The sequence below is a fragment of the Mixophyes fleayi genome, chromosome 1 (genome assembly GCF_038048845.1).
Source record: "Mixophyes fleayi isolate aMixFle1 chromosome 1, aMixFle1.hap1, whole genome shotgun sequence".
Taxonomy (NCBI): Eukaryota; Metazoa; Chordata; class Amphibia; order Anura; family Limnodynastidae; genus Mixophyes; species Mixophyes fleayi.
Window position 1 is genome coordinate 218,161,795 of NC_134402.1, and position 24,346 is coordinate 218,186,140.

At 37.8% G+C, this 24,346-nt stretch overlaps 1 protein-coding gene across 4 annotated transcripts; it reads right to left on the reverse strand.

Moving 5' to 3' along the window:
• Positions 1-630: 630 nt before the first annotated feature.
• On the reverse strand, positions 631-24,346 carry REX1BD (required for excision 1-B domain containing). Of its 4 annotated transcripts, none has more exons than XM_075205231.1 (6): positions 24,244-24,346; positions 19,728-19,810; positions 18,918-18,965; positions 4,067-4,271; positions 3,830-3,918; positions 631-1,080 (listed from the first exon to the last, which is right to left on the reverse strand). In XM_075205231.1, exons 1-6 carry the CDS (start codon positions 24,244-24,246, stop codon positions 1,008-1,010), a joined length of 501 nt encoding a protein of 166 aa, XP_075061332.1. In that variant the 5' UTR covers positions 24,247-24,346; the 3' UTR covers positions 631-1,007. The 4 variants fall into 4 exon arrangements, with proteins under 4 accessions (XP_075061332.1, XP_075061326.1, XP_075061342.1 ...); XM_075205225.1 differs by having other exon boundaries at positions 3,830-3,954; XM_075205241.1 differs by lacking the exon at positions 18,918-18,965.

Sequence of the window (24,346 nt, forward strand, 5' to 3'; positions counted from 1 at the left end):
AAAGGTTAAGAAGAGAGGAGAATCATAATCAGTTTTTTAAAGAAATAAATTACAAACTTTTCTTTAACTTACACATTGTTTAAACATTGAATGTACATTAATCTCTATAATTTTGCAATGTAAATAAAAAAAAAGTACATGGCTCGTTCAGTGTATGAGCACAAAAACTCATTCTGCTCTGCTTTCTTATGGGGAAGCTCAAAAATGATGGATGAGGGAATGGAAACTCACTAGGATGAATGTTTCCTAGAAATATATTAGCATGCACTCAATGCTTTTCATGAACGGATGATGAACAAGGATGGGTGGAAGTATGACTTCTCATTTGATATGTTACAAACACCCTGTGCCTGCTAGCACATTTCTTACTACCAATCAGGATCCTGAAGCAGTTATAAGATAGAATAGAACATATGTTGCATTCACATTAAAGGTAGCATTAGCCTAAAGCAGCGATTCCCAACCAGTGATATCTGGGTCAGCAGTCACAATACTATAAATGTTGGGGACCACTTTCCTAAGTATTTTTTTCCTAGTCTTCCAACTACTCTGATCATAGTCCCATTTATAACCAAGAAAGCACTGCACTTCATCCATTATATTCACAGAATACAATTACAAAAAAAAAAGTACAGCATAAACCATTTAATTTATACAACATACAATTGTGGCATCAACCTTAAATGCTGTGAAGCAATAGACCAAAAAAATAAAAAGAACAAGAAAACATTGCCTGACTGGAAAGAGATCATAAGGCATATTTTACATAACCAATAAAATATTGGAAAGCAACACAAAATATGTCCCAAACTCACAAGGAGAGATGATGCTGTGCAATAAGAGATATTCTTGCCATGTCTGTTAAGCAACAACTATTGTTAAAGAGCCAGAATGTCACCCTAGAGGGCAGCAGATGAAACAGAATTGGCACTGGTACAGCGCATATCCAAATAAGTGGTCCAAACCGGGCCTTGTTTTCCACTCCGTGGCTTCCAAAGAAGGAGACGTCATTGTATTTCTTCACAGTCGTACTTGAAATCCTGCAGTACTTCACTGATTGCTTCCACGGTTTTAATTATCCTAAGAGAACGGATGGGAGCTATAAATAATATACATCTGGCTTACATTACTCATAATATAGAAGTTTAGGTAGTGTTTATGAAACACCCAGAATAACGGCCACGCTGCTTGTTTAGAACTGAGGCGCTTGCAAGGTGTTGCCTTAGTGATATACATCTGTCACAATAATAATGAAAATAACCATTATCACTCGTTAATTCAACTATCTTGATGCAGGTGGCCACTTATGAAAGTGTTATTGCAGGTATAGTCAATGGATATGTGATGCAAATAGGTACAATGACTAATAGATACCATATTTATTAGTATTCATATTCATCAAAAATTAAATATCATTTACAAAGTTTTTATTCCTACATGGTAAGTTCTACTGGGTAGGATCTACCATATCTTGTGTTTCTGTGGTTGCGGTTTTATGTACAGTACTACAATACCGGTTTATGCTATATAAAGAAACTGTGAAATCAACATATTTAAGTTTTTTAGTGTGCCTGTATTTAGCAATATCTTTATATACATACAGGCACACACATTTATAGGAAAACATCCAAAACACTTGAGAATGAGATACATATTAAAGCACATTTTATAGCTTTCATAATTTACTTCCATCACTCTCACTTCTGGAAGATCAACAATAAATTCTGTATTATATAAAACACATGCTCTTATAAGCCATAACTAAAAGGGTAAAAAAAAAAACACTATAGCACATAAAAGCCTAGAGAATACGTATCTAGGTCCATTTGTGGGCATGCATGCAGTCATCATTAAGATACAGTAATTATAATGTATAGACCCTAGCAACCAGTATTTCCTGATTATCAACTGTCCTATATCATTTTATTGAACTATACAATATGGATGTATAAACAAATAAGAATGGACATATATATCACAGTTAAGATTCTATAACATGAAACTGATAAATAATACTTGAGCTTCTCACATTAAAGGCAAGATAGAGCTTAGTTATAGAGAATGGCTTAAGCTGACCCTGAAATTTGGCCGAAGTTCAGAGTTTCACCATCAGCAAATTATTTAGCTAAAAATGCGCTGAATGTATAATGCCCGCTGGAGAATCAGACCAATCATAATGCATGGTAACGTCTTATGTAGATTTATAGGAGGAGATTATTACTACATCATGTTTGATTGTGACTATTAGCAGCCCAGACTAGTGTACACTTGTGTACACAATGCATTTGATACATAGTTACAAACTGCAGCATTACCTGCCTGATTTTTTTTCCTAACAATGTTTAACTTCTAAATTCACCCACCCACACGCAAGTTTCACAAGGACTATAACTGCGCCATGTAAAATATGTACTGCACTCTGATATGTGTAAAATTACAGCTGTTTGGAACAAATATTCTGCAATAACTGTAGAAAGAGTATCTCATACAGTATTACACTGCAAACGCAAATTTTAGAATGTGATTGTTTAATTCTGCAGCAGAACCTTCTTGATATATGATGACTGTACCACTTAGATAGGAGCATTACAAACATTTGCAATTTCACATGACCTATTTGCTTCATCTTTGGGGCAGGGAAGAGCTGGACAGAGGAATGAAAATGGTGCAAAGCTGCATTATATTTGTGGCAGATCTGTACAAAAATATGTGTTGTTTTGCAGGGTAAGATTATTACAATAGGATAAAAGGTATAGATAATGTACATTCTTACACTTACAATTTTTACACCACAAAAACACTTAAATATCAAATTTTCTTTGCAAAAAGAGCAGTGTTTGCTCAAAAATGGAAGGACCCAGCCCCCCTATTCTTTCCAAGATAATATCTAAACTTCAACATCGTCACCCATTATTAAGTAGTCCCAATGGCATGAATTTGTGATGACGGAGAAGGTTCCACAATAATGGACACCAGCAGTGATTTTGACCCACTACCCTTCAGTTTAAGAGAATCACCACAACACCAATAAAAGTACATGCTACAGTTGTACATTAAATATATTAAGTATTATATTACACTATATTTGCAAATGCATAAAAGTTGTAACTGATGGTTTTTCTTTTGATTCCAGTTTGTTTTCTGTATCTCCATTGCTTAAAAATGTATAAATTTAACAAAAAATGAAAGGATGAAAAAAAAAATCTTGAATTCTGAAAACTGGTGAAGCGAATTGCGATTCACTGATGCAGAGTAGAGAATCGTGCAATTAGACTGTATTTTTTTTTAAAGACTAATATGTAGTTATTAACTTATGTGCCATCTTTTTACCTGGCTATATTGCTCTTCAATTTCAATGAGGCGATCCTGACCTCTTGCATATGTCTCGTAATAGTTTGAGCTCAGACAACTGCTCACTGTCTAGAGACAGAAACCATTCTTTTTTCCCCCATACCATTAACTGTGCTACTACCTACATGAAGTTTCTGGCTGAGAGGAGTACTGCTGGCCCTAAAAACAGCATACTAACAAGTAGGAATTAAAGAAATTTAATAGAAATATGAAGGTAGAGTTCTCATTTAAAGACCATTAATGTATATGCAAAAGGGTCTATAATCTAGCATTGTATGTACCATGTAGCGTAGCACTGTACAAACTATTATTCTTTGCCATCAGCCATTGTAGGTCCTTAATTGGCCTGCAAGGAACCTTTCATAGAGACCTGTTTCACCTTTTATCACAGGTAACTTGTATTTAAGGTTCTCTGGACCTTTAATGGCTGATAGCTTGGGCTACATTTTTCAGATTGTGTGAGATAAAGGTCACCTACTTGTGTTTTAGGAGCTGCACCTCCTCTTGGTGGCATGCCTGACTGGGGTGGTCCTGGGCATTCTGCTTAGCTAGCTGCAGTCTGGCTGTCTGATAAGAAAGAAAAAGAGACCTGTATGAATCTATCTACAACATAAAAGAAAGGACAAGATTAGCACAGTTCTGCACAGAGAAAATAAAGCAGAGAAAGTCCTTTTCAGTGACTGGAATCAAGAAACTAAACTCAAAAATATTATACCAATTCTAATTTCTCTTTTTCCAACTCCTGGATTTTTTCTAAGTGCTCTGACAGATCTGGTCGATCATAAAACTCCCGAAAGCGATCCTTCATCTGGATGAGTTCTTTGCTGATGCCATTGAAGGCCTGTGTGATCTCATGGACCAACTGACGGTATTGGATAAAGTCATAGTGTGGGCCCGATTTCAGATACGCCTGGTGACCCCTGCAATGAGAGTATGTTAATCATCTGTAAGCTCCACTGGATCTGCTAGTGGTATAAAAGATGTTTGTATATAGGGGACAAACATTAACAATAGAATTATTTTTTTTTTTATATCCGCTAGAGATAAGCTAAATAACAGTGAAATATTGTTCATACATCTGCAAAACAGCCTGTTCTGCAGCATTTGAAGTACCATCAATCTTCAACTTCCATTCTACACTGCATTTGTAAATTTCCAGAATGAATAGAGCTCAGACAACTATGGGTAATTCATCGTGCTATGTAGTAGGTGTAGGTCTTGGAATACTTAAGACTCAATTCTGCCAGTGAAACATACTAAAAATTGTGGCCAAAGGCGGAATGAAAAAAATATTTATGGGAATAGTTTTGAAAATTTCACTTATCTAAAGAAATATTTCTGCTGTTGTCTATAATTTTAAGAGCATGAACATCTGAGAACAAACATATTATATACACATAACAATAGGAGCAGGATATTAGAAGTTGCCGAGGAGTTCTGTGACCATATAAAGGCATAAGTGGTGGATATATTATTCTTTTTAATACACAACTTTCAATTTGAAGTGAAGCAAAATGCCTGTATGAGGTGATCCTAATATCCAGGTGTGTATTACCTCCACTAACAGTTATGAATTCCATCATGGAATACTCACAATGAGTCATCTGGTACAAGTGGTTCCATCACTACTCACCAATACACACGCAAACATGCACACGCTGAGCACTACGATATTAGTACCATAGTGGCCAGCGATCTGCACAACTGGACATCGCGGTGATGTCCATGCGGCACATCGCCAGCAACCGAATCTCCCCCCAAAACATGCAGTAGTGAGTTCACTTTCTACATTCATGTCACTACAAAATAAAGTCTAACAAGTGTTTGAGGATTGGTTTGACTTTGTTGACCATAGGTGGTGCAGCAGCAGCCATCACCAAGCGAATAATACTTACCTTAGATTAAATCCAGATACCCACTATCCCTCCATAAAATCACTAGTAAATCCAAATCAAACGATTTGGACAAATATCTGCATAATGTTTTTCCCACAATTAAGTTTCTCATCACTTCCTGTGCATAAAAACAAAGTTTAACCACTATGCCAATTGAGATGACACTAGTTCAATATATAGAGATAGGAGGAGAAAATGTGCGGAGATTTCAGAACCGGCAAGGTGCGCAGCCAGACATCAAGGCGATGTCCTGCAGCACCTTGGGGCCAATTTTATTCCCCACATAGTATGTATGTGTTTCTCAATATTTTGCTTGTAAAAAACAGAAACCTACCACTAAATGACATGCATAAAATCATATTGAAAAAAGATATACCATTACTCTAAATAAATAGTAATGAAAAATATAGATATAGTAAAATATGTGCAGAGACTTGGGGCTAGATTTACTAAGCTGCGGGTTTGAAAAAGTGGAGATGTTGCCTATAGCAACCAATCAGATTCTAGCTTTCATTTATTTAGTACCTTCTACAAAATGATAGCTAGAATCTGATTGGTTGCTATAGGCAACATCCCCACTTTTTCAAACCCGCAGCTTAGTAAATCTAGGCCTTGGTCTTCTAAACATATCTGCATTTATTATGCAAATGTGAGCAGCCATACTGTTGCCAGAGCAGATATAAGAATAAACGGGTTCCACTGACAACAACAGCAAGTATCACCCCACATTAATAAAAAAAAAAAATATTTGAATAATATTAAATACAATATATAAAATATTTTATATATATATATATATATATATATATATATATATATATATATATTACACATACATACACACACACAAACAAAACGTACTCACTAGGGAGTATGTTTACTAAGCTGCGGGTTTGAAAAAGTGGAGATGTTACCTATGGCAACCAATCAGATTCTAGCTCTCATTTTGCAGAATGTACTAAATGAATGACAACCAGAATCTGATTGGTTGCTATAGGCAACATTTCCACTTTTTCAAACCCGCAGTTTAGTAAATCTAGCTCTAGGACTCAAATTACAAAATGATGTTAAAAAGTCTCAAATATTGAGGAAAATAGGAGGTGAAATCAAACTAATTCTTTTTGCAACACTTTGACAATACTTCACTTCTGCTTCATTTTTTTCCCCTCATGTTTGGGGTAGATCCCAGAGGTTAATATCTAAACACCAGAGACTATAAAAATGCACCATTTCTAGACTGACTTTATGAGTGTGTTTGTTGTTTAATCCTCAGTAACACAAATATGATTAACACATTGCAGGAACAACTATATATTTCTTATGGATAAAGGTTATATGACACAGAACCAACAGATGTCTTTAAATAAACAATCCTCCAATATCCTGTCATGTGGGAACGTTTAGTTTTTTTTTTATTATATACATTTTTTTATTTTTTTCAAATAAATATTCCAGATATATAAAAATGTATTTAAATAAGCCAATGATTTGGGGCAGAAGTGTTAAAATTGGAACACTCAACATTTTTGGAAAACATTGACTTGCAGATTGACCCCAAAAGATTAACCTCAAAATCTAGTATGCGTACATAAAGGGGTGTTTAAATAAATGGACAAAGCTGCAGATGCATTTCGAATGGATGCGTGAAAAAATAATATTGAGGTTTTACAGCTAAGAGATGGAAAATCTGGATTGCACATAGAATTAGATACAGCTGAGATAGTTTTGCTGGATATATAAAATAGTTATATATCTGGCAGATTTTCTACCTTCTTTACTACTCAGAGTTCGTAAGGTGAAAAGACTTCTTAAAACTTATGATAAATTAATACTTCATGTTTGATGCAGATCTAATACAATGTTACAGAATCTATTGTCCGCCTTCAAAACTTTTCTGCCTAGATAAAATTCTTCTCGCCTTACAAAATGAGATTTAAAAGTAGCCACTGTTAGCAACAAAGGTCTAGGCTTAATAACAAACAGCGCTGTTGGATATATTTCCGCATCACAAATAAAATTGTACTATTATGCCCAGTAATAATAAACCCAAAGCCTGAAACAGATCTAAACCAAATTTTTTAAAAATATATATATTAAAAGTGTCAGAATAGATTTGCTTATCCAAAGCATTACTACTTTGGTTAAAAAAAAAAAAAAAATTATTTCAATAAGCTACAACAGCAGGTCTTCTAATACTATGTAACTGTTACTTCATTTTATAGAAACAAAATTACCTTTACCATCTAAAATGGCATTCACCTATAATACAGTTTTGGCTTTTTAAATTAGTTCTCCCAAAAAAAACAAAAAAAAACAAACATATTTTGACCATTTCCTGAGCACTATGAGCTTTATGGTTCGGATAAAACTTCACCGTTGACTGATGTATTTGCCTGGCAGTGGGTGCAAAGACCGGTGTGCCAAACCGAGCATTTCTCCACTGAACTGGTGAATTTAGTCAAAGACTAAATTACTAGTCTGCAAATATTTTTAGAAAAATACTACTTTAAATCGTAATATGAGTAAACTTTACAAGGGATCGATAAATTGTGCATATGTATGTGTTCAATGTAGCTAGAAAAGTTACATCTATGTAGCAGACACTATAAGTGACTTGTAGACTTAGGTCTAATATAGCAAAATATGGCCTGGATGGTAGAATAGAAATAAACAAAAAAAGTACAGTTCCTATAACAACACTTTTCCTATTCAATTACCACTATGGAGACATTAACAACAACAGTCACAGCCAAACAGCAAGTATTATATTATATATACAAAGTAGTCTGTTATAGAGCAACATTAATTTAATAGCCTAAATGTTACATGCACATGATTTAAGTTATTAAGTCAAAGGCATGCGGGGCCTATGGGTTCCCAGAATTTGTTCTGGCTTTTTTTAGGCCCCCTGATTGTTAGATTTGCAATACATTATACTTGGATTAACTTCTTATGGGATACTAGATCAATGGCACCACTGATTAAAAACAGCAAATCCACACTGAATATTTTTGCTATTAAATACCAAGTTAATTACCTTTTAAGATTGCATTTGATAGTCATTTCTCTTAGCTATCCTCCTACAAATCAAAATCTTCTCTTCAAATGCTCTCTTTGGCATAGAAAATTGGCTGCCAGACACAGCCAGTCTGTTATACAGGCTTATGTGACGGCAATAAGGGGGTAGAAAGAGGAAATCACTGTCACACAAAGCTCAGATGGGTGATCCTAAACCCTCTCTGCTCACTAGATCAAGTGCCTTGTGACTGTGGTTGCCATGGTAATCCAGAATCATAAATGATTAATAGCAGACTGAAAAAAAACCACAAGGGAAAATGGTAACAACCAATATTCTTATTTTAACCTGCGACGGAGATTTATGCTATTGCAAGAAAAAAAAAAACATGATCTGCTTTTTTGATGCTTTTGATGAGATTGCTGCTTTATTTGTTTGTTTTTTTGTGTCGCACAAGCAATTTGTAGATAATAAAGAGCACTTGGACATTTTTTCAATTTGCAGTTTCCAAAAGGAGGACATTTGTTTTCCTTATACAATGTATTAAATACTTCTACATATCAACACTTTCACAAAACATTTAATTTGCATTTCTGTTATCTTCAGCAGCAGCTATTTATATATAGCGCCACTAATTAAGCAGCGCTGTACAGGGAACTCGCTCACATCAGTCCCTGCCCCACTGGAGCTTACAGTCTAAATTCCATAATATACACACACACACACACAGACTAGGGTAAATTTTTGATAGCAGCCAATTAAACCACTAGTATGTTTATGGAGTCTAGGAGGAAACCCACAAACACTGGGGGAACATACAAACTTCACACAGATAAGACCAGGGTCAGGAATCAAACTCATGACCCCAGTGCTGTGAGGCAGTAGTGCTAACCGTTAACTTTCAGCCTATTCTAAGGCAAGACTCCCAGAAATAAGGCAATGGTGGAATTCTCCTTGCATTTGTTCCAGATATTAATCAAAGCTCCATATGCTGCCAATCAGACAACTCTCCGGGCTGGGCTACAATAGCGATCGTTCCAGCATATGTGTAACAAATAGCGACTGATCCCTGATTTGTTCAAAATCGGTAACTACTGGCACCCATGTTTTTCAGCACGGTGCTTCTATGTATGACTGTCAGAGGAGAGAGTGACAGATGGCAAAAAGTTCTGTTGGTCAGGTTAGTGGATACTCATAGATTTACTAGAACAGATCCCAGTGATAGTGCCCTGTGGTCATACAACATCAATGACAAGAGAAGAAAAGACTATAGAGGCAAATATTACATGTAGCATATTTTCTGTGTGGTCCATTTACTACCATTTAATCTACACTGCACATTCTCTCATAGGGATCGCTGTATAGCTAAGAGTTTCAGGAAATACTGTAAGTATGCACATGCCTGTTACAGGACAATTAAATACACTGGCAGAAAGTCTGCAAGTGTTTAGTGGACTTATGTATTCCCGGAGCTGATAATAAATCAGTGAAGTACTTTAGCTGGTTAACAAATACCAAATATTGTCTTGTGTTATGGATACACTAGAAAGAACGCAATTACAGTAAGCAAACAAAATTAAAATCAGGAGTTCCTCAGCGCTGTTATTCCTTACAAAAGTGGAAAAAAAGCAGTTTAAATAGGCGTAACAAGAAGTAAAGGATTATGTTGGATTGCTGATGAATTCCAGATGAGGTGAATGGAGAAAAATGAAACAACTTGTATTGTATTTCAAAGAAGCCCACATGCAAAAGTTATAATCAAATTGTATACACTACTCCAAACTCACTCATGCCATGGGATGTGCGATACTAATGGTCTCTAGATCTCTATAGGTGATATTTCCCGTTAGGTAAAACATGGGGGAAAAAGTTGGCAAACATTTACATTACTGTTACATTCATGCAATATATTGGAAGAAAGCACTGCAGGCGATATTGTCGGTAGACGAACTTGTGTAAACAATTGAATACAATTTTACATAGGCAGGTCTATAAAATATAAGCTTTCACTCAAGGGCACAGCAACATCTTTCTTTCCCCTTGGTATATTTAAGCATTAACTCTACAATCTGATCATCAGATGCATCTCTAGATGTGCAAAACTCTGCATATGGGCCAGAAATATACTACTTTTATGTGCATTTTTTTAAAGAGTAATTTATGCCTATTTTGCCAACAACCCTGTATTTTTAAAACTCAAGGACCTCAGTTCAGTTGCAACTGAAACTACAGAAACAATTTTGCTAAGCCAGTGCATTCCCTCATTGTATTCCTCTAAGAACTGTACAAACTTAATATAAGTTTTCATTCCCTAACTTAAGCAGATTGAGGCACATCAGTGAGTGAGACGATGACAAAGTAGTAGCACTGTAGAATATGCTGGGTCGTTTCACAGCCCCAGCCAAAAAATTGGGCTGTGTGAGGCTTACTTGTGAAAGAGCTACTATATATTGGAATCTAATTATTCCTCAGACCTCTAATGACAGAGCAGCACCTACATGCAATGTGAGAGGGCTTGAACCCCAAATTTGGATTTAAGCCGGGAGTGCAAAAACTCAGCCATGAACAAAGTGTAAATGACATATGTAACAAAAGGCATTTTCAGGCTATTCGCGTTTTATATGTAATATTTAACATTAAGCAGTGTCTAGCTTTTCTTTGGGACTAATATTAGGAAGAAAATATTTTGTTGAGCATACTGTTTCTAAAGAGAATTTAACCTTACAAAGTTTAACAAGCTCCACAATATTAGCTACCTCTCCAGTGTGAGCTACTAAAACTCTGACAATGTTGAAAGCATGGGTTTATACATATTGTGACTGGATCACTTATAAGTACCTTACGGTATAAATTTATTTAAAGGAAATAGCACAGGGCGCTTATTTATACAATTGCAAATGCACTTATTTTTGATACTGTGTATATTTTGGTATATAAGGGAAATTTTTATTTCTGAGACCAGGGAAGAAACTCGTGTTTTAATCTTACTACAGGAAATGCATGATTTCTGAGGTATATATCTGATACAATAAGCCTTTGTGGAAGAAGTCTTGTGTATCGTGATGTGGGTAAATTACTTGTTTGGGAATGTGTATTCTGCAGCTATCTGAAGAAAGAACCCATGTTAATTTCATGTTAATTAGACCTTTTGATGTGTGAGGGTCCAGCACCTAAAGGCACAGGAAGGTTTGATTGAGATTTGCTACTAGATTTTCTGCATCTAAAAAAACAAGGTGCAGGAAAATACAGAAAGTTTTAAAATATCAGATAAAAGTGTAAATATTGTTAGCATTGCATGTAAATCCATGTTTGGGTAAACAAATTCCCAATTCTAAAAATAGCTCAGACCTCAAGGGGACTGGTTTACCCTTTGCAAATCTGTATAAAAATCTCTGACTTGTACTGAAAATGGTTCTTCTGGTTCGACCTGACCTGATCACTGGTACCTTCAATCAGTGTGACTGCAAATAAACATCACTTGTTTCAAAGACATGCTTGAAAATGTCTTCCATTCTGAAAATCCTGTGACCTACAGAGTAGACCCAAAATCTAATCTGCTCCCAGCAGTTTCTGAGGTTTGGACCTGGCAGCCAGTACCACCGCTCTGCACGCTACCCAGCAGCTCTGGCCAGTGTGATAGACCAGGGGGGATCCATCCACACCAACCCTGATCCATAGGAAGAGGTCAGGAGTACCAGTCCAGGTACACCAGTAATGGGGTACACTCGCAGTGTCAGAGGAAACCCGGTTCTGGATGCCGGTAAAGGAGTCAAGTGGTGGCAGCATTTGTAAGCCCCTCCTACTGCGGTGAGAGGGCGCATTTGGGATAACGAAAAGGAACGGTGACAAAAGTAAGCCCAGCCGGTTCCCAGCAACAACAGACAGGGTGGTATAGGCGGTCCATCCTGCATCCTGTCTATGTCTATGTCTATATAGACTGGATTTTTAGTTCTGTTTAATGTTTTTTGTTTTAATGAATTAATAAAAAATTTGTTTCACTGAAGCTCTGATACGGTGAGTTTTTTTATCCATTTAGCAAAATTTTAGTTTACATGGATGGCATTGTGGCAGTTAATTAAGGGATGAAGCGGTTTCTATTTCTAATAAGCAGTTGCTCCTGAGATGTGAGGGGTGGAGAGACGCCTCTGCACTGAATTAAGGAATACGGCAGAAGGCCCCCTTTTAGGCAGCATGTCCACCTCCACTCCCAAGATGTGGTGTCCCTGCAGCTGCTGCCAATTGCTACAGTCGTAGGCCACCAGGTGCCCATCTCCCAGAGACAGAGCCACGACAAGGCATAGAAGCTCACCGATGTCATGTAATTAACAACGTCACATAGCTATCAATGTCGAGGAGCCAGCAAAAATCAGAAAGGTAAGTAACCTACTGGAAGGGTTAGATAGTACCAGGGGTGAGTGGTTGGGGGGTGGAGGGTGACTGAAGAATACGTGGGGGGGGTAAATGTTGGGTAGAGGATAGTTTATAAATGGGGGTTGAGAAAAGGAAGTAGAGTCAGTGCAAGGTTATATGTATAAAGTAGATCTCACTTGAAACAAGCTTGTAATAAAATGAAAGCTCTCCATGAGTCTCGTGGTACTAAATCTCATAATCCCGCCGTGATTGCAAACCTCTTTGCTGAATATTACACCAAACTATACAACCTGTGTGACAACAGTAGTATTCCCAAGCCCACCCCAGACTCTCCCCACACTAGATAGCGATAGTCGGACATCCATTAATCTCCCAAAAGGAAGTGGAAACAGTCATAAAAAGTCTACCAAAAAATAAAGCCCCTGGACCGGATGGATACATTAACACCTTCTATACCACCTTCCAGGAAATCCTTGCTCCCCTCCTTACCTATTTATATAACAGAGTGATGAATGGAGGTAGCTTCTCAGTTGAAATGCTTGAAGCACAGATTATCATGATCCCAAACCTGAGTAAAGACCCCTCAGAGTGTAAAAATTATAGATCTATCGCCAAACTCTTTGCTACTCAATTAAACCCATTTCTCCCTCACCTCATTCATCCAGGCCAGGTGGGTTTCATACCTGGTCATCAGGCGTCCGACAATACTAGACGCATCCTGAACGTGTTGGACTTTTCACAATCCAACACAGATTTGTGTTGGTCCTGCTCTCCTGCTCTCCCTTAATGCAGAGAAAGCCTTTGACAGGCTTCACTGGCTCTATCTGCAGGAGGTCTTAGTTAAGTTTGGCCTCCAAGGTAATATCCTCCACTCAATATTAGCACTGTACCAGGGTCCAACAGCCTGGATCTTTAGTAATGAATTTCTGTCCTCCCCATTTTCTATCTGTGGTGGTCGAGACGGATGGGATTTCCTTCCCTTACGTTGTCCTCCAGACACGAGTCAGGTTCTTTTCTATTCGGATATCCGGTGGTCAGGAGATAAATACTTCAATGAAAGGGACAAGGATTGGTCAAACAACTTGGGTTTATTAAGAATGCGGTAAGGATAATTTTGGTAAGCCACCGCGCCACTGACCCCTTCAGCTCAATGGTAATGACAAAATAATCGTTTGATCAGCATAGAGCACAATAGCATTTAACATATAATATACACCTGGTCAGTATAAGGCACAATAGCGATAACATCTTCAATATCAATGAATCAATTTTTAGGTAAATCACTTAACATTAACATTCATCTAAAACATTTGGTGCACCAATATTATCCCTGGTAACGTTAGCATATTTTACACTCAGTCCTGGGTTGAACTGTGCACAGGAATTTTGTAGTGTTTAAATATCCTGCAGAGGTTTCAGGAAGGGTTAATAATCCTGATTAAGTCTCTGTACTTTCACTATAAAAGATAGATGTTAAACTGTAGGCAGTGTTAAAGATTATAACAAAACACAGGACTGTTGCTCAATTCAGTCACAAGATGGCGTTGTTCTCTCATCACTCTTCCCTCTGACGCTGGGGTGTGTGCAGTACACTGCAGGCTAGGATTTTACCTTGAAAAGGTTCTGCAGTTCATGGAGACTGTGTTGGACGCCCCACTGTGTGTCCCCAGTCGTTCTCCAGCCGTGTGTGCTGGCAATGTCATCAGTTCCAGCAGCAGATCAGTCTCTCATGTCAGCTTCCACTTTCTTATTGCTATATCACACACTCCTCCTTCCTGCACATCCTCCTGGGTACATCCTTTTAGTTCAAATGTCAGCTGTCATTCCCACTGTGTCTTTCTCAGCCTCTAGTAACCCCTTGTAGCCCTGCATTTTAAAAGCGTTTATGCAATTCCTCTGTACTGTTTAATAGGGCTTTGGGGCACCACATATCTCCATTTGCACTAGACAGGGGTGTCCTTTATCCACCCTTAGGTTTGCCCTTGCCACTGAACCTTTGGCCCAAACAATATGATCTGCTCCTGACTTCCCAGGGATCACTCTCATCCCATCCTCCCATAAATTGTGTTTGTTTGCAGTTGATGTGTTCCTATTTGTTACCAGCTCGGGGACCTCGTTGGTGGCCCTCCTGGCTTACCACCATATGGCACTTCCTAAGCAGTAGGGGGGAATGGCACTCCCCAATCTAGCCCTCTACCAAGAGGCCTGCATCTTAACCTACTTGACCTTTCCATTAGTAGACTTGCTGTGGACCCCTAGGAATGCTCGTCCACCTCCCTCTTGTCGTCTCCTCTCCATCTCGGAAGCTCTGCTGACTTAGGTTAGATTAATGAACCGACATATTGAACTATCATTACCTACTCGTAATATCTCCCTTCAGGCTTTTTCTAAACTTAGCCCAGAGCTCAACCTCACCACCTGGCTTTCCAAGTTAACAATCTCTCTTAAAGATCTTTATCCTCCCCTTGCCCCTTATCCAGGAGCGTTTTAATATTCCTAATAAAGATATGTTTAAGTACGACCAAATTCGCCACTGGATAAGATCGGCTTCCAAGACACCTCACTCTTTGTCTCCACCTCCTGTCCCCGTGGTGGACAGACTGAAGAAAGGCCCTGACAGGGAAGGGGGGGAACTTTCTGGTATCAGTACCTCCAATCTCTTATTATACCCACAAAGTCCCCATATCAAACTAGATGGAAGTCGGACCTCTACCTTAACCTCTACCCCAGGGTGGAAAACTATTTATACTACTTCACACCGTATTGCTAAGTGTATTAATCACACCGAGATGCACGTTAAACTTGTTAACAGATTATACCTCACCTCGGTCAGGCTTCATGTTATTTAGTCCTCCCAAAAAAATCTTGCTGGCATCAATGTGACTAAACAGCTGATATATTTCATGCCTTTTGGACATGTCCACTCATACAGCCACTTTGGCAAGGGTTTTTTATTTTATTGCCACGGTTTTGGGAGGTCCCTTTGATATAGACTCAGTCTTGGTGCTATTCCACCTCTATCCTGCTTTTGTTCCCAGGCATGACCGATATCTCATGGGTCATATTCTATCTGTGACGAGAGCAGCGATAGCTTAATACTGGAAGGCGGCTGACCACCCTACCCTGGCTAGAATCATCGGTAAAATCCAGCATAGTTTCGACATGGAGACAATTGACATGGCTTACTCTACTTCCGCTTCGGCCCCTATCATGAAGTGGCATATATATGTCACAGAGGGAGCTACGACATCTAGAGGTCCTCCTTTTTCCACTAACTCACCCCTAGCCTTGCGTGACTCTAGTCGGGAAGACTAGAGGATTTTTTCGTGCTCTTTCTAGGAAGGTTTATATGTCCGCATTTTGCAACGTCATGTTCACCCTCTCTACAAAAGATTGCCACTATTTTCTCTTCTTTGAATATTAATATTTGTGTTTTTTTTATGTGTTAAGGGGAGTCCCCTATATCCCCCTCATGTCTCCCCTTCCACTCCTTTTTCAATTGTTTGGCTCCCTACTTATTTTCTGTACCCCATACCCTTGTAAAAAAAAAAAAAAAAAAAAAAATCAATTCAAATATACTGATGAAAAAAAAAAAAAGTAGTGTCACTTGCCACACGCATACACTCACCCACAATAACTACAAGTATATGCACAGCATATCCTCACTGACATACCCACATTTGTACATACAAATAATATGTCCACTCTTGCCACATACATACATACATACATATAGTACATCTCAGTGGCAATGCACATATACATATTCTCTGTCACAAAAAAATGCCCCTCATTTGGCATTTGTATGTATATTTAACAATTGTAATTAAATATTTTGCAAAACAGTTTCTTGTATAATTTGTACGCCTAAGATATTTTACAAGTCTCTTCCCCGCCTTGTTCCACTTGATAAAGTAGCTTTTGAAAGGTGTTCTCACTAACTTGGTCAATAAACATACCAAGCATAGACTTGAAAATGGCTTATCTGAAATGACGACATCAGATTCACCTGATGAACATAAGGGAACAATTTTACAGCAGGTGAACTATTCTTACTATCTCCTACCAGCAACCTTAGGTGGATGAGGATCTTAAGCGGCAGCTAAGCTAAAGAGGGTACTACGATCCCATCATTATCATACAGAGAAGAAAAAAATAAAATGTCAGCAGTACTACAGTGCTATATTATTATTGCTCCATATTTGTTATAATGACCAACAAGAAAATCATCTTTCATGGTCTATAGGACCTGTCAAGCAATTGGTTGTATGCATATATATAAGTCTATGCATGTCTGGGCGCTTCATTTATCGCACTAACTCTACTCTGAGATGCTGTGCAAAACTCCTTGGTTTTATATTACTGCACCTATATCTGTGATTGACAATCCGATATACTTCAAGGGCCAAATCTGCAATCTTCCCACATCACTCAGAATATATGTCAGATTGGAATCAGCTGGCTAGGTGCTGCATGGGAAGGCTTAACAGGCCGCTGGAGGCCCACGTACTGCCTGTTGCCCATCACTGTGTACACCTACTCTCTGCTCTAAGGAGACACCTCCACAAAATAAAAGTGCACCTAGGTGTGATGACATAGGCACACTGGGCAAAAGTGTAAATGTCACATCAAAAGTTCACCCATCAACCACTTTAAAACAACTCCACTCATTAATTAAAACTTTTCAATTTTTCTTGACTTAACATCAGTTATGGCTCAATTTAGTAATGAGTGAGGAAACATAAGGACTTCCATTATTAAATGTGAAACTTTGTATGTTTGAGCAAAATGCACCTAGTAATGCGCTTCCCCACCTGGATGGAGCAAAATGAGTCCAATTAAAATTATAGTGCAAGGCCCGATCTCCGCCAGCTCAGACAGACCTTTTGCAGTGGGGAAATAGCTGTGTCCCCTCAGCACAACCAGGAACGCTGCTAAAAACACAACCTCTCCACCTCTTTATATCATTTCAATCTACTCAGTACATTGAAAGGAATTTCCTTACTCCTCCTGTTGGCCCACACAAATGCTGCCATCCATACACTTTGGCGGAAATTGAAGAGCACAGTATGACCAAAGCCAAGTTTGGATTGCGCCTTGGGAGGTGTGCACTTCGCACCAGAGGTCCAGAGTTTGTGTAAAAATATCTGTAACTCTGTTCATGTATATGTAATAGGAGCAAAATATTCATCTAATATCCGTACAGTAGTAGAGTATATATATATATATATATATATATATATATACATACATAAATAATTCCACAACCCTCTGAGATCAATTCTTAAATTATTTGTGTATGAAATGTGCGAGATGCAATGATAGAACCTTTAGCAGGTGGTCAAGGTAAGCACATTTAAGTAAAGAACCGAGATGGGGTTAATCTGGAAAGAGAAGCAGTTTAGCGTTAACCTGGCAGTGAAGATGTTGGGCCTGATTCATTAAGGATCTTAAATGAAGAAGTATGTTACTTCAGTCTCCTGGACAAAACCATGTTACATTGCAAGGGGTGCAAACTAGTGTTCTGTTTTGCACATAAGTTAAACACTGACTGTTTTTTCATGTAGCACACAAATATCAAATTAAATTTCAGTGTACAAATAAGCTAGCAAGTATTTGTGTGCTACATGAAAAAACAGTCAGTATTTCACTTATGTGCAAAACAGAACACTCATTTGCACCTCTTGCAATGTAACATGGTTTTGTCCAGGAGACTGAAATAAGATACCTCTTCATTTAAGATCCTTGATGAATCAGGCCTGTTGTTGCTAAGTAATAAGAAACACAAATCAGAAAAATAAAATTAAAGAATGCAGTGACCAAGCTAATACATATGATACTTCTGTTCCTACAGATACTATTTTTTCATACAACACGTACTGTAAATCAGTTTTTAGAAAAGGTAGTGAAACCCACAGATATAAATCAGTTACTTCTTTATTCAGTTACCATCCTTTGAAGGTTATGAAATGTATTATAATTTATCAGGGTAAAACGTATTGTTGGTGATGTTTCTATCACCGACAATCAATAGATTAGAAGAGATGGGGTCTAAACTATTAGCCAGAGGCACCCCAAGAACCAGTTTGATGTTGTAATTCAAAGCATACAATCTAATCCGCAAGATACAGAATTACAACCTAGACAAAGAACTACTGGTCACAGAATTCGTTTTGTTATGCAGAGTCCATGTAGTGGCCATATTACATACATGGTCCATAGACACTGTTCAAAACTGTGTGACCGTCCACATATTTTACACCTTAAATAATTCATTTACTTACATACGGTTAGTACCATTTGCCAACTGCTTGTTGGATTGAATAGTCCTCCTTAAAAAAATATTAAATAATCATCAGATTCCTTTTCCTAAACTATGTACGCTTGTCCTGTGCCAAGTGATAAAGTGTATGTAAATGTTGATTGTAAGAATTCACATGTAATATATTTTTTGCAATGCCCATGTAGCTTTCTATAGATTAGTGAAATAACTCAATGGACTTGTGATTGTATGTGGCAACATAAGTCCTAATATGAACTAAAATCATTGAGTTTGTTAGACTTTTCGTGGAAATCAGACATTCACCAACTCAAGTCAGATTTCAGACTATAGAACAAGTGCATATACAAAGAAGGGAAGGGGGAGGGAGAGCATTTTGGATCCATGAGTAACAGACCCTTAGTCCTAAGAGACTTAATCAAGAATTTGATTCATACTTGGTTTTGTGAGTTTGCTTTTATGTGTCTCAAACTTTGGTTTTACTTTCCCCTTAGGTATGGGTGTGAATTTCCTCTATTAGTGAGATGAAGCAGTATTCTGTATTTATACAAAATATATCAGTCTGACACTGCTAAGGGAAATTATGGACCACAAAACACCTAATCATATGCCAGGTACAGCCTACTGAGCGTCAGCTGGACTGCAATGGAATAGAGTGCAGTGCAGAACATTGGACATCGAAATTATGGAAAATTTAGTACATATGTCATATTTGCAATACAAAAGTAGTAGTGGAACAAATAAGGGTCAATTAAAGACGAAAGCAATGCTTTCCTATATTAAAATTTAAATATTAAAAAGGTAAGGTACTTACTCTTCAAATAGATGATATGTATCCACACGTTCTGCTTGCAACTCATAAAACCTTTGTATAAGGAGTCGAAAATCATTGTCGGTCTAAAAGTATAAAGAACAGAGAAAAGCACCAGTAGGGTATGAAAATAGAGACATTAAAACTCATTTGTATCACATGGACATGCTCTTCATACAGGTCTTTATCTCTGAGAGACAATGCAGACAAAGTTTTAGAATGAACTTACACATTTATATTAATAGTAGACTGTATGATACATTTTTAAAATTAAAAAAAAAAGAAGAAGAAGATGCTGCAAGGTTATGCTCAGCCTTTCTGCATCTGGAGACAACAGCTGAATTGTCAGCACATCATAGTAACACTGTCATCATTACTAGATCTACAACCAAGGTAGAAACCATTAATGTATACTTCTGCAGCAGGAATAGCTGGTTTTTTTTAAATCAATGCTCTATCTTTTTTCAGCCCTCTGAACCATAACTGCCTATTTTGTCTAACTATAAACAAACAACTGGGTACTAGGTCACTTAACAAATATTTTCCTAAAAACAAGTTGGCTTGTAGGCCAAATCATTGACAGTTATAGTGCAATAATGTTTCCAGGGGAAAATATTTAGGACCCCTATGATTTTTGACAAGACTAGTCTAAGAAAAGGCAGAAGGGAGTACCCTCCACCACTACGGCAGGGTTCTGCGATTGTAACTCAATCAAAGTTTCCCGATTGCTACTCAATCAGAAAACGACTAAGATGATGATTGATAAACGCTCAGGACTAAGAAACAGATTTGCACTTTCAGAGTATTCCTTTGGTGGTTTGTAGTCAATTGGTCTGTTTGAAGTCACTAACTTGTATGCTGTTTGCTAAACATTTGCTTAAAGCTAGCATCCAGCATATGTGGAGAACATAATTATAATTATAATCACAACAATGTCATTTTCAAAAACCAAAAAATGTAAAAAAAAAATAAAAAAAATCATGTTCCTTGTTACTAATATGTCAAAAGAATTCCATGGATTTAAAAAGCTACCCAATATGTTTACAATTGATAAGTAAGGTGTAGGTTGTGGTGCTAGTAATCTGCTTCAATTTCACTTGTATATGACTTCTCATTAAAAAGCAAGGACATCACAAATTTGAATCAATAATCATCATCATCACCATTTATTTATATAGCGCTGATTCCGCAGCGCTGTACAGAGAACTCAATCACATCAGTCCTAGCCCCATTGGAGCTTACAGTCTAAATTCCATAACACACACACAAAGAAACTAAGGTCAATTTAATAGCAGCCAATTAACCTACCAGTATTTTTTAAAAGTGTGGGAGGAAACCGGAGCACCCGGAGGAAACCCACGCAAACACGGGGAGAACATACAAACTCCACACAGATAAGGCCATGGTCGGGAATTGAACTCATGACCCCAGTGCTGTGAGGCAGAAGAGCTAACCACTTAGCCACCGTGCTGCCAATTACAACAAACAGTGTTGGATTAAGAATCAATGCTTCAGCTTTGTAACAAAAACATTGATAAAACTGTTTAAAGCTTTTCTGCACAATGCTAGCATTTTAAAACAACATTTCTTGTTAATGGCAACTAGCTGTTTTCCATGTTACTCTAACCTTTTTAAACCTATTCCGACAATACTAATACACTATTGAATGGAATTCATGACTTTTACACTGTGGATGAAAGTGTTTTTTGTTTCTTTATGCAATAATGACAGTATATATTCTACTGTGTAAATGAATCATCAATATCTGTATTGTGTTTACTGTTGTACTTGGAGCTTCTATTTTCTCTCAGTAAGTCTAGACAATGAATCACACGATAGTGACTGGCAGTCCTGCCAAGCAATCTAAAGACAAAACTGCATCACCATCTGCTGGTGTGTTAGGGATACATATGACCATCTTTAAGAAGAACAATCACCCTTTTGTATTTACAGTGCCCTAAACCTCTACACATATTTATTTCCTGGCTCTTAACTATAAATCAGTATTAGACACTCCACCAGTAAATTAAATTCTACAGACCCACTCTACAGCTGAAAATAAGATTTCTTTTTATAGCACACAGAGTTTATTTTCAACATATACTATAATCTATGGATTTAGTTGCTCTCAATGAACAATGTCCTGTGGCACAAGGACTCTCTCATCATAACATCATACATTTGACTAATATATATATATATAAATATAAAACCCAGCACCCTTTGATCCCTGATCAGAGACCCCTAACCATTACAACTACCTTCCTAATTCTCTTACCTCCATACAGTAAAAATAAAGAGGATTCACAACACCCACCATCTCAAACATCCAGAAGAAATGCTTGCTCCACCTCTGTAATCTCCAATTAAGATGATGCTGATTAACTATCAATCTGGAGCAGTCAGCACAGTGATTGGTAGAAATGTTAGCTGCCTCACTGATTTCTAACAGATAGTTGGTTTATGGAGATCACAGAGGGGTAATCAGTACTCTGACCAATCACACAAGTATTAGGAATATAATGTATATATCTCTCCAATGGAAAATAGCGTGAAACCTTAAATTAAATATGATGGTGCAGTTCTAAATAGACCATTTAAACATTAATAAAATACAACTGAATTTCAAAAAAAATGCTTTATCCTGACAATAAATTATTTTTTAATAATTTTATTCTGTGTACCACCACTTTACTTGCTAAATATGCTTCCCCAGCAAGACTTACCATCAGCGACGTTACCCCTTTCACATATTGGTCGATGTGATAAGACGCTGCATCGCCAGGGACAACAACAGTGCTCTTCACCAGTTCATATATATGCCCCCTAATCCCTTTATGGCTGCATACGGACAAGAAGTCAAGTATCTTTCCTATTAATAAAAATTTTAGACATCCTGTTTTCAGTAATCACACATAGGGCCTGATTCATTAAGGATTGTAAATGCGGATACATGACGTATCTTGTATTAAATTGCACTGCCCAGAAAGAGACAATACGCTAGTAAATGCAAGTATATCCAATTCATCTTTGTATTATGGGCAGCACAGTGGCCTAGTGGTTAGCACTTCTGCCCCACAGCACTGGGGTCATAAGTTTGATTCCTGACCATGGCCTTATCTGTGTGGAGTTTGTATGTTCTCCCTGTGTTTGCGTGGGTTTCCTCCGGGTGCTTCGGTTTCCTCCCACGCTCCAAAAACATACTGGTAGGTTAATTGGCTGCTATCAAAATTGACACTAGTCTCTCCCTGTCTGTGTGTGTGAGTGTGTGTCTATATTAGGGAATTTAGACTGTAAGCTCCAATGGGGCAGGGACTGATGTAAATGAGTTTCTGTACAGCGCTGCGGAATTAGTGGTGCTATATAAATAAATTACACTTACTGCTGCCTACGATTTCATGGGCAGAACGAGGGGGGGAATGGTCGTATGCACATAGTCAATTTACAGAAAGGACATGCCAAGCTCATGCGCACGTGGCAGCGTCTGATTCAAGCTTTGGGCATCTCTCAGGTACCATGGGCTTGCTGCTGACAGCTGCACACTGTGCAGGTCCGTTCAGCAGTGACAGTATGCTGCCCGGCTGCTCTGATTGTGTTTTAAACACAATCAGAGCAGCAGGGCAGCACACTTTCACTGCTGAACGGACCTGCACATACTGTGTAGCCGCCGGCAGCCTTAGAACACAGAAAGGGGGCGGGGCCTAAATCGCCCCCCCCCCCCCCTAAAATCGCCCGGGGTAGAACAAAAGTCTGGGTCCGCCCCTGGCCATGTACGATTGCTAGAACAAATATTGCAAATTTTATGAGCATCTGTGAAAATGCATTTTATATACAGTATACATTAATAATAGCATGCTAAAAGTTTTCTCATTAATGACTAGGGGCCTAAATCATTAAGGACAGCAAAGCAAAACAAAAGAGTAAGTTTACTCCTGGACAAACCATGTTAGAATGCAAGGAGTGCAAATTAGTTTATTATTTTGCACAAGTTAAATACTGGCTGCTTTTTCATGTAGCACATAAATACTTAAAAGCTTTATTTTTACACTTTATTTTAAAGTTGATCTATGAAATACCCTACCCCAACTATAAATCTGGCCCCACTTTTTAAATTTACCTCCCCTCCAATGCAACATGGTTTTGCCCAGGTGCAAAGTTACTCCTTTTTACGCTTTGCTCTCCTTAATGACAAAGCCCTAAGTGTATCATGTTGTCCATCACTGTTCTAAGCATTTACAAACAGGTGATATTCCAAAGGATTTCTTTTAAAGTATGAATTATCCAAGATCTGTGTATTTTAAAACAAACTTGTGTGCAGATAAGCTATTTGCATTTCATCTAAAAAGTTATCTATTTCAGATTTTAATAGATTGCTAAATATTGTGTTGTGACCATAACGAGAGAAGAGGTGAGAATGCTTTCAAAAAATATGAAGCAGTCACTGTGTAAATATAAATAAAACAATATACTTAACGCTACCCCTGCAGAGTGCCTACATTGTCACTCCTATAATACTGACCATTGTGAGATATACTGCAGCACTGGCAGCTACGCAGGATTTCTAATCATTCGGTCTGTGTAACACCAAACATCCAGCTCATCATAGATAACAAGGAAGCTCA

What these genes read in the sequence shown, in the direction of transcription:
- REX1BD (XM_075205225.1), bottom strand. An exon ending in GCAAATGGTACTAACCGTAT is followed by an intron (nt 4,272 to 18,917) that starts GTAAGTAAATGA and finishes CTCTCATTGCAG; the next exon opens with GGGTCACCAGGCGTATCTGA. An exon ending in AAAAAGAGAAATTAGAATTG is followed by an intron (nt 3,955 to 4,066) that starts GTATAATATTTT and finishes TTTATGTTGTAG; the next exon opens with ATAGATTCATACAGGTCTCT.